Source organism: Alligator mississippiensis, chromosome 7 (genome assembly GCF_030867095.1).
Source record: "Alligator mississippiensis isolate rAllMis1 chromosome 7, rAllMis1, whole genome shotgun sequence".
NCBI lineage: Eukaryota > Metazoa > Chordata > Crocodylia > Alligatoridae > Alligator > Alligator mississippiensis.
Genome location: NC_081830.1, coordinates 26,893,430 through 26,905,431, shown reverse-complemented (window position 1 = coordinate 26,905,431; position 12,002 = coordinate 26,893,430). Strand labels below are relative to the sequence as shown.

Sequence of the window (12,002 nt, the reverse complement as noted above, 5' to 3'; positions counted from 1 at the left end):
TTTGAGTCCCAAATCTGTGCTTCAATAGCCCTTCCACAAAATGTTTATTATCTTTAGGTATAACCTGGTTCTTCCTGCTAATCATATAGATGACTATTTTGGGGGTGTCACTACATTCTTGGACTTCATGGGTTTATGTGGTTAAATAATACCAGGAGTAAAGATTTATTTTATTTGTTTTGAATTTTCTAACTTTAAGTGAAATTGAATGCCGTCTTCTTCTTCATTTATGAAGCAGAGAATACATAGAGACAGAGATGAACAGGGCAAGAGAGAGAGAGAGAATTTTCTTTTTCCTATATATATATAAGAAAGACGCATTATGATGTTAACTATCTCTAGAAACCAAGGCTTTTGTCTAATCTAAAGATTACTGCACAGAAAAACCATCAAAATGTGAGTACATTCTCTAAGATATTAGTTTCCTTCCCTGGCTATACTGTAGTGCCTTTTTATATGAGAGTAAATGTCCATGTCACTTGTATTGTTTTTTTGTCACCAATGTAACCCCAATTTTTTTCAAACTAGTTATAGTACCACAAGATTACTTGCTTAGTTCATTAATAGTACATGATTTCATATACAACATATGAGTTCTAACGAAGTAAGGGAACTTTTCAAGCAGTGAATGAAAATGTAAATCATTCCCGTCTCCCTCGTATTTGCTTCCCATAGCTAGTCAGACTCCCAAGTGGAATTATGAAAAAGAAAATGTTCACTAATTTTCATTTCTATTGGCCCTAGGAATTCAACAAAGCAAAGTCAGAGGGGGTGGATTATGCTCCATGCTTCAATCAGTTATACATGCAGATGGTAATAGGTTTGTACTAGTGTCATGAGATCATAATCTGAAAACAGTGACTGAAGTCTGGTCTAATGACATAAGCTGCAATTATTTTCCTATTGATGAATTTAGGCTGGTGGGCTGCTTTCCTGGACAGTAAGTTATAACAGCGACTGATAAGGGGCTACTTTGTAATTCTGTATCTCAGCAACTTATTGGTCTGAGAACTTTTGTCCCTTGCTGCATTATATACACTGACATACTTTTTCACCCATGTAGAACACAATATATGCTTTTGAAAAACTGAAATTCTAGCCACGGCCCAACGCAAATGGAAAAATAAAAGCACATCTCTTCTATTTCTCACACTGCAATTCAGGAGTCTTGTGTTCTGTTCTCAGTTCTCTAAATAGACTATAACTGTTCTTAAAGCTAGGATTGTCAAGAAAACTGAGGAAGATAATTCCCTAACTCTTCCTCCTAGCACAAGGAACTGGACATGTAATTACCTGTGCTTCTTTGAAAATGCTAGTCCAGGGCTCTGTTCCACTTTCCAGAAGGAATACCTTCTCATCCTTTAACCAGGAAAGTAGGAACATGAATTTCTGGTTTCTACTCTCAGCTTGGTGGCAGCTGACTTACTATTTAAGATAGGACAAAGTAGAATCAGTGGGTGCATTAATGAAAAGCAAGAGTAATTTTAATTAGCATTCAATTCCCTTCCTGTGTGAATAGCCATTTATTTGATCAGCATTTACATGCCCAGAGGAATTCTCTTCCTGGACACGTATTTCTTCACATGGAGACAATTATGTTTGTAGACACTCACAGGGTACACTAAGGACCAGAGTTCTAGTCACCCTTTACCTAACAAAGGCATGAATTGGGATTTTCCCCTGATTTCTGGGAGAGTAACTTTGCCCTACCTTTTCTGGCACTCAATCTGAACTGATCCACTGGGCAGCCATGGGCACAAGGCGTATTGGAGATACTAGATGGAAGAGAGGGCACACAGTTAAGTCAGAGGTGCATGGTTTCAGCAAAGTGACTGCTGACTTTGAGGGAGAAAAGCTTAATTTGTAACCTGGGCTGCTGCTTTTCTGGAGGCAGAAATTTTCCTGTCTATCTTTTTTGTTTGCTGTTGTTCTCTTAAATGTTTATATTAGTGACTCATTTGCAAAAGGTGTTCCAGAGAAGGTATTTGATAATGCCTGATTTGTGCTTAGAGTGCTATACTTGGAGGACAGAAACCCCAATCCACAAACCCAATCCTCTCTGCATAAGAAGCCTTAAAAAATAGGTTCTCTGGCTTCCTACATGAATGCCCCAACCATTCAGCTTCATTAGACCAAAGATACGATATTGAGACTCCCAAAAGATCCTCTCCCTCATTCTTTGCTGGCCTGCATATATATAGATTTGCCCTAGCTTTCTAGGGATAGAATTTCTGTGGGCATAGACCAGGAATGAACCCTTAGCTGACCAGGAAACAATAGATTGTCAACTCTGGTAATTCCTGTCTCTTGACTTTATAGATTTCAGCAGGTAAAAGGACAGAATGCGAAAAATCAAATGAAACCACTGTGATGGAATTTGTTCTCTTGGGCTTCCCTGGATCCCACTCTTTGCAAGTCTTCATGTTCATGCTCTTTCTTCTCATGTACATCCTGACAGTCATTGGGAACGTGGCTATCATAACCCTTGTAATGACCAACCATCGCCTCCACACCCCCATGTACTTTTTTCTCTGCAACCTCTCTTTCCTAGAAATATGGTACACAACAGCTTCTGTTCCCAAGACCCTTGCAATTTTTCTAGGGAAAAGCAGAACTCTCTCCTTCCCCAGTTGCCTCCTGCAGATGTACTTCATGTTCTCCTTTGGCTGCACAGAATATTTCCTCTTGGCTGTCATGGCCTATGATCGCTATTTGGCCATATGCTATCCACTGCATTATAGCTCTATTATGAACAACACCTTGTCTACTCAAATGGCCATTACATGTTGGGTGTGTGGTTTCCTAGTTATCTCAATACCAGCATTTCTGATCAGCAGGCTGTCTTTCTGCAGTCCTAATGTCATTAACCATTTTGTTTGCAACATAGATTCCTGGATAGTCCTATCTTGCACCGACACACACACAGTTGAGACAGCAGCTTTCATTATCTCAGTGATTGTCATCCTTGGCTCATGTGTGATTACTCTACTTTCATACATCTATATAATCTCTACCACACTGAGAATCCCTTCAGCCAAAGGACAACAAAAAGCCTTTTCCACTTGTTCTTCCCATCTTGCTGTTGTGATTATATGGTATGGCTCCACCATTTTTCTTTTTGTCAAGCCTTCTGCCCAGAGTTCGTTGGAGCTGACCAAAATAGTGAACATCCTGAACACAATTGTGACACCATTGCTAAATCCTTTCATATATACTCTGAGAAACAGGGAAGTGAAGGAAGCCTTGTGCAATGTATTCCATGGGACGTGAACTTATTTCCATGTGCCTCAGAGACTATTTAAGTCAACAAGGTCATATTAGTAGTTCAAGCTGCACCTACTTGAGAGACCATATATTTATCCCTGAACAACCATGACAGCTGTATTTCTCTGTGACAATGGAGTTCAAAAAGATCAGTGCATAAATGTATGAGACGTAGGAATCAAGATCTTTTGATGGGGAGTTTTTAGTTGTGGAACAAACTCCCAGAGGAAGATAAGTGAACATAGATTCTCACCATTTGTAGTAAACATTATGATCTCTTCTGTGAAAGGGGGGGGGGGGGGTGGAAACGGTTTCCGCTGTAAGAATCAGCTTCTCAACACTGGTATCCCTTATACTAACACAAAAAAAAAAAAATTCCAATAATAAAAACAATATCAATAAAAATCCATAAATTATCTCATACAAAGTTAAACTGACAAAAGAGAGAAGTTCCAGAGACTCCATGAAATCCATTACGAACCTCTCTTTTGCTACTGATTTTACATGGAATCCAGTAATATAATAATAGGTGGCAGGATAGAACTATAACTTTCCAAATACAGCATGCAAAGAACTTAAATAAATTAGATGAAGATCTGCCAGGGTCTCCGATATTAAATTTTAACATATGTTGTAAGACAGGGAAATTCCAGAGGATATACTGGCAGCTATTCTTGTCCCAGGATTTGAAAAGACAATAAAAGAGTACCTGAGAACATTTAGGTTGGTTATCTTGACACTGATGATTGTCACGAGGATGGAATATCTAATATTGACTCTATTGATAATGAGGTGTTAAAAATAGAAATGCCCAAGTCCCCAAATAATTGTGAATACTAAATGTTGGTGGTCCCTGGCACATTTTGGTGATTTCATCTTAGGGCTAAGATGAAGGCATATTACTACATGTGCAGCAAAACCCCCAATTTCTTTTTTTATTTATTTTAAAATGCATTCCCTCCTCTTCCCCAACCATTTCTGACTTTTTCTGTCCCTCTCTATTCCCTAGATAAGTATAAGTAAGCTAAGATGAAGGATAAGCTTTAACATTTTATTTTAGGTATTAAGTTCTATTTTTCTCTCCCCCCCTTGCAAATAAGTGCCCTGCTATTTTGTTATAGATATCCACTGTTTTATAAGTGATAATTGTTATGTTTTGTATTGATTTATTTATTTATTTTACTGCTTTTATATTGTGCAATTACTGTTTTAGGCTTATATATGTAAGTTAGCACAAGTCATGTCAAGTTTCCATTTTGTTTGTCAAGTTTCCATCCTGTCCCCAGGCCCAGTTGTGTAACCTATGACTTATACTACCTCTCCTATGTAACTTGGTTCCTGAATGAATAGGGACAAATGAGGGTGCTTGAGAGACAATGGCAGTATGTCTACAAATACCTCCCTCTAAATGACCAAATGTAACAGGGGTCCTGCTCGGGGCCACTTTCACTGCACCTGCCCACCTGTTCCTGGGCTAACCATCCACCTTCTCGCCCACCATGCCTTGTTGTTATAATTAATTAATAGTTGTTAATAAGCAGGAGGCTGCCAGTTTCCTGCCCTGATGCCAGGGGGCGCTATCTGCAGCTCCTTTCCTCCTCTACACCACAGCCCAAGCCTCACAGATGGCATCTATAGTTTTCATCATCACCATCCCTCACACTAGGCCCCAGAATCCTACTGTTGAACCCCACCTGGATTCCTCCCCTTAGGCAGTCTCTTCCACCATCATACCAGGCACCATAGCTCTCTGAACTGATCCCCCTTCAGGTGTGATCCTGCCCCCCCACCCAGGACCTTCAGCTCACTAGCCCTGGCCCACCTCCAGGCCATCAGAACCCCAGGCCCTCAGCTCTTGGGCATTCCTAGTGATGGGCCCCTGGTCTTTCAACCCTTCCAGTCCTGGCCCCAGCATGGACCAGTAAGAGGAAATTTAGACAGGCCTGAGTCCATGGCCCTTACTCTTTCACCATGGGATCCACCTTCCTGACCCTCCAACATAAGGGTAACCCATCCAGTTCTTGGGGCTAGAGGTTAAGGTGCCCCAAACCATCTTTCACCAGGGTGGTAACTGGCCTGGCATTTCCTAGGGGCTCCCACAGCACTGAGAGCCCCACCAGGCCACCCACTCCCAGCAGGGTGCAGTTTTAGGTCATACCAAGGACCAGGAGCCTCCTTACCATCCCCTACAGCTCCTCCCTTACCTCCAGTTTATAGCAGCAGCCCTCCAACCAGACAATGTTATTCCCTGACCTCTGGTAATTGACCTGCTCTGTTTATATGGGCAGCCCCTGATTCCAAAATGGCTGCCCTCATCAGGCACCTGGCAGCTGCCAGTTCCAGGCCCTTAAAGTGGCAGGCACACACAGTGCCATGCCAAACCATCAACACCAATACCTGGACCAATGATCGAGCCCTTGGATCCACCCTCAGCATTCAAGAAACAAAAGATGAGGCAACCCACCATTGTGCCAAGGCTGCACATGCTCAGTAAGAACACCTGGAGCCCTCTGGAACAGGACTGACCTTGCTTGGACAGGCCCTCCCCATAGGAGACCAGAGGTAGTCTGCCCCATAAAAAGGGGTAGTGAAGACTGAGTCCTTGGGACGCCCTCTCCATCTGGACCAGCACCATGCCACACCACTTATCCACTGAGAGGCCCTTCCAGCAACCCCACTCTGAACAACACCTACTGGACAAGGACCCCTTTCCAGCTTGGATAGGTAGCTATCACCTGCCACCCCCTCTTCAACCAAGGACTTGGCCTCTGCTTCTCTTCCCTACCTGGACTCCAGCCCTTCCACTGAGTCTCTGTCTCTTGCTGCCATTGTGAGTGCTTGTGTGTGTGTGTGTGTGTGTGTGTGTGTACACCAATAACTTCATGGGGCTGTGTAGTGTGTTGTCTGTGTAATAAAACTGTTATTTGGACCCCTAAGTTGGGTTTTGCTTTACTATGGTTCAGCCCTGCTCCAATCTCTGCTCCTCGCCCCTCTAACTTCTGTCTCATTTCTCCTTCTCCTGCTTCTCGTTCACTGCCACCTCCAACACCTGTCCTGAGCTCCTCTCTGCCTTCAAACCCCCTGTTTCTTTGCCACTGTCTTATCCCCACTGCCTTTTCCTTTTCCCCTGAGGAACCAGGTTTCTGCCTCAGTTTCTTTCCTGGCTGTCTCCTCCTTGCCACCACTTATCTGCCTCCCCACAATATCTTAGCTGTCTGCCTCAGTTTCCAGCACCAGTCTACCTTAAGTAAACCCAAACCTCACTGGTTCTAATCCTGGTTCTGGCAACTTTCACTCACTATGCTTTAACTCTCTCTTTCTCTCAAATGAACCTTCCCCCAAGTATCCCAGGTACCCCAAGTACACACATACGCACTGTACCATCCAAGTTAGGAACTTACCTGTGTGTATGTGTAGGTGGGGTGTGTGTGTGTATATATATATGGCATTGTGTGCATGATATATGAACTAGTGATCTGTGTCTAACTTTTGGGCTGTATAGTGTATGTGCTTGAATTGGTGATAGGTATGCATGTGCCTAAACTGGTTTGGATGTGTACGTGCCTGAGCTGGTAGTGTGTGTGTGTATGCACCTAATTGATCTGTGTGTTTGTATATATGCAATTGTGTCACACCCTTCTGTCTAACAGCACAGTATTGAGTTCCTGAGAGTTGGCCAGACCCCACAGGGCAACACATAAGTAAAAGAGCTGATGGCTTTTCAGGGATTTGAGCAAAGTGGAATAAGATTGCACTTAGCAGGAGATCTGCTCTACTTATTAAGCATGTAAGTGGACTTAAGCATTTAAGCAAGATTTTTTTTTTTCATTTTGTCCAAGTCCAAAAAATTCATTAATAAATCTACTTCTCTGATATGTCTTCATCTGACCCTTAAGAGTGAGACACAACAAAGTTGCAAGGAGAAGGTAGTTCCACCCCCCCCCCCCCTTTTGCATTCACTGTTTCTCAGTGTCTCAAGAAGCATAGAACAGAATTAAACTTATTAGGGACCCAAATTTACTTTCAACTCTAATAGATAGAATACATTTTGGGCCCATGCTTGTAAGCCTTATAGATATTGTCCATAGCCATGAAAGGCAACACATAGACTGCAAAATCCTCCAACGTTCATCATAGTTACAACTGATTAAAAGTTAAACCTTAGTTTAATAGGACAAATAAAGTATGGTGCCCACAACTTTTACTTTGTTCAGGATAGTTGTCCATGTGCCAATGAAGTATAGGCCCACTACTGCATCAGAAGGATTGCATCCTCCAAAACAGTGGGTCTGAAAATGAGTTGGTGTCATTGTGAAAACTAGATGAAAAGGTGCTGGCAGACTGGTGCTATGGCAAAAATAAATAAATGCATAAAAAAGGGCCTTTTTTTATACTTAAGAAACCCATGAACGTCCCAGAAAAAGCACTTAGAATACACATAAGTCAATGATGTTTTATTAGGATCAGTGTCTGAACTAGATGTAATGTTATTGTAAAAAAACATAACATACAACAAGATTGAAAATGAAGCCTCCCATTCTTAAGCTGAGAAATATCATCGGTCAAACTAGTACAACATTTATCCTGCAAGTGAAATTCCAAGCTCATCTGGTGACTGGTCTGATAGGTTCTCTGTAGAGATTAAAATGTCCTCTCTCCATTCGTTGTGTGTTGTAACAGTTCTAAGTGAATATTTAAATGCAGGGATGATTTTCCAATTATTGAATTATGAAAACAGTTGTAAAAAATCCTATTTCATTATTTGAAAAATGAAAACTAGGTTTGTCGGGGAAAGGGGAGGATGAGTACAGAGGGAGCCATAGAACACCAAACCAAGAGACACCCGCAAGATCAGCCCAGATATGTAACAAAGATCCTATTAGAGAGCACTTTAAGGGGGGACCAGGGACAGTCACCCGGGGAATTAGATGTATATACACAAATGCCAGAAGCATGAGAAACAAGCAGGAGGATCTAGAGCTCTTGCTAGCGAGCAACAACTTTGACCTAGTGGGACTAAGCAAAGCCTGGTGGGACTCTTCTCATGACTGGGTGGTGGGAATAGAGAGCTATAGGTTGTATAGGAGAGACAGAGTAGGGAAGAAAGGTGGGGGAGTTTCTCTCTATGTCAAAGAACAGTACACATCTTCCCTAATCAAATTAGGGTCAGAGGGTGGTCAAACAGTGATTCTGTGGGTTAGGATCCAAGGGGCTTGGGGTGAAAGGGATCGGGGGGGGGGGGTGTCTACTACAGGCTTCCACATCAGGATGATGAACTAGACCAGGAATTTTCCAAGCAGCTCAAAGAGGCTGTGAGGTCTAGAGATATGGTAGTCATGGGGGACCTTAACTACCCAGACATATGATTGGCAGAGCAGTCAGCTAGATCTAATTGCTCTTTCAGGTTCTTAACCTGTATTTAGGACCTCCACCTAACACAGGAGGTAAGGTGTCCCACCAGAGTCAATGCCTTGTTCAACCTGGTGTTGGCCACAGGGGATGACCTGGTAGGGGACCTGCGGATTCAAGGCAACTTAGGGGACAGTGATCACCATTTGATTAAATTCACTATCCAATGAATAGTGGGCATTACACCCAGCAGGGCACAGGTGCTGAATTTTAAAAAAAGTTGGCTTTAATAGACTCAGGGGATTGGTTAGCAGGGTGCTAGGAGATAAGTACTTGGATGCATTGAGGGTCCAGGATGGGTGGACATTCCTCAAGGAAACCATTCTTTGGGCTCAGAGTGAGTCAATCCCATGGCAGAGGAAAGGGGGCAAAGGGGTCAGGAAGCCTCTTTGGCTAACCAGAGGCATCCAAGATACCTTAAGGGTGAAAAAAAGTGCGCAGGAAATGGAAGCAGGGGGTACCTAGCAAAGAGGTGTATACTTCTTTGGCCCGCATCTGCAGGGAGTCGGTCAGCAAGGCCAAGGCAACTCTAGAACTCAGACTAGCATCAGGGATTAAGGACAATAACAAGTCCTTCTTTAGGTATGTTGGGAGCAAAAAGAGGATGTGGGGTAGCATAGGACCCATACAGGGTGGGCAGGGGGGCTTAGTGATGGATAGCAGGGACAAGGCAGAGCTCTTCAATTAGTTTTTTTCCTCTGTCTTCTTAAATGGGAATCTAGATGAACGCTCAACATACATCACGGACACCATCAAAGGGAACATCAGCTGACCACGGTCAGTGCTGACACAGTAAAAAGACACTTGGAGGGACTGGATGTATTCAAATCACCACTGCCAGAGGGACTCCACCCACGGTTAATGAAGGAATTAGTGGGGGTCATAGCTGATCCACTGGCAAGGATATATGAGTGTCCATGGCACTTGGGTCAGGTTCCAGAGGATTGGAAGAGGGCTAACATCATCCTAATCTTTAAGAGGGGGAGGAAGAAGGACCTGGGGAACTACAGACCAGTCAGCCTTACCTCTATACCTGGGAAAATCCTAGAAAAAAATGATCAAGGAGCACATCTGTGGGAGCCCTCTGGCTAATGTGATGCAGAGGGGTAACCGACATGGGTTTTTAGCAGGCAGGTCCTGCCTGACTAACTTAGTTTCCTTTTACAACAAAGCCACCAATAGTTTAGATGCAGGAGTCGTGGTGGATGTTATCTATCTGGACTTCAAGAAAGCCTTTGACAAGGTATCCCATACCATCCTTATAAATAAATGGAGGGGATTTGCCTTGGATGATTACACGGTAGACTGGGTAGCAAGTTGGCTCAAGGGTTGCACTCAGAGGGTGGTAGTGGATGGATCAATGTCAACCTGGAAAGATGTGGGCAGTGGAGTCCCTCTGGGCTGTCAGTTCTGGGGCCGGTGCTGTTCAACATCTTCATCAGTGATCTGGATGAGGGGGTGGGAAGCACCCTGTCCAAATTCACAGATGACACAGAATTATGGGGTGCAGCTAACACCCTGGAGAGGAGGAACCATATCCAGGCCAACCTAGACAGGCTGGGGAAGTGGGCAGAGAGCAACAGGATGCAATTCAATAAGGACAAGTTCAAGGTGCTGCATCTAGGGAGGAAGAACTGCCATCATACCTGCAGGCTGGGGGACAACCTTCTCAGCTTCACTGAAGCAGAAAAAGATCTTGTAGTCACATTTGACTCCAGGATGAATGAGTTGCCAATGTGATGAAGCAGTCGGCAGAGCCAATCGCACCTTGTTGTGCATCCGTAGGTGCTTCACAAACAGGTCCAGGGAAGTGACACTCCTCCTTTATGCAGCACTAGTCAGATGGCAGCTGGAGTACTGTGTCCAGTTCTGGACACCGCAGTTTAAGTGGGATGCGGACAACTTGGAGAGGGCCCAAAGAAGAACCTGATTAGAGGCCTGCAGGGAAGGCCCTACGAGGAAATGCTAAGGGACCTTAACCTCTTCAGCCTCTCCAAGAGAAGGCTGAGAGGGGACCTTGTGGCGGTGTACAAATTCATTAGGGGAGAGCAACAAGAAGTAGGTGATGATCTGCTCACCAGGGCAGCCCCTGGAATGACTTGGAATAATGGCCATAAGCTACTAGAGAGAAGGTTTAGGCTGGACATTAGGAGAAGGTTCTTCAGGGTTGCCAGATTCTGGAATGGGCTCCCAAGTGGGGGGGGGGGTGCTCACCCCATCCTTGGGGGTCTTCAATAGGAGACTGGACAGGCATCTGGCTTAGATCACATGATCCCAGGGTTAGTGACTCTTTTCTTGCCTGCCAGGGGCAAGGGCTCAGACTAGATAGCCCACTGAGGTCCCTTCTGACTATATGAATCTATGAATCTATGAAAACATATTAATTATTCAGTAACATTACAGTATGAAATACCTTATTTATGTCTATATTTTTGGGTGGAGCCCATTCATTCAATTAGGATGTAAATAAAGTTGATTTGTAGACCTCCCTGTCCCCATCTTTTGAAATGGGTTATTTAAGAATGTATCACATTAAAAATAATTGGAGAATAGGAGGTCCAATATGTAAAGAAGAGAAAACCAATCCACTCAAACATGCTCCTGCTGGTAACTGTGAGGTCCCATAAGCATTTGTGGATGGCAGTTGTTAGAGATTGGGGCAAAGGAGGTCAGGGATGGTCTCCTGATAGATACCTGAAATCCAGGAGTTGGGTTCCCCTGGATTCAGGAGACAGGATCAGAGTTGGAGTAAGGAGCCAAAGCCAGAGTCAGGATATGAGGATATGGCAGGAGTCTAGACTGGAATCAAGAGTCAAAAGTAAAAAAAAAAATGGAGATCAAGTATGGGAAACCAAGGAAGGACACAGACATTAAGATTAAGTACTACAGTCTTCCAGTTCCTGGGCAAGTAAGTGTAGGATGGACCTAACTTCTAAAAGCTGGAACACATGCAGCCTATTTTCTGTGGCCTCATGGATGAGCTACACTGACAGCCTCCATGTATGCCAAAAAACATGAGATCCATCTGATGAGAACTGGAAAGAATATCTTTGGGCATCATCTGGTCAAATTAGTAAGGCAGGCTTGAAACTAGGTACTACAGAGGATGGTGATTAAAACCCTCCAGCAACAGAACACAGTGAAGAAGGGAAAGGACCAGAAGAAGCCACTCAACTCTGGCTATGGGCCAGAGAGCTACAAGACAGCAACAAGTGGCAGAAAAAGGAATGAAGGAGGGCAAAATACATCTAATACATCTATGCAAATGTGAGGAGTATGTGAACCAAACAAGGCAAACTGAAAGCTGCAGCCTATGAAATGAACTATGA

The 12,002-nt window shown here is 43.7% G+C and overlaps 1 protein-coding gene across 1 annotated transcript; it reads left to right on the top strand.

The window, feature by feature from the left end:
- The first annotated feature begins 804 nt into the window (after positions 1–804).
- On the top strand, positions 805–3,270 carry LOC106738926 (olfactory receptor 6F1-like). The gene is made up of 2 exons (XM_019489818.1): positions 805–813; positions 2,320–3,270. The coding sequence occupies exons 1-2, from the start codon at positions 805–807 to the stop codon at positions 3,268–3,270; spliced, it is 960 nt and encodes a 319-aa protein (XP_019345363.1).
- The last annotated feature ends 8,732 nt before the right edge of the window (positions 3,271–12,002 follow it).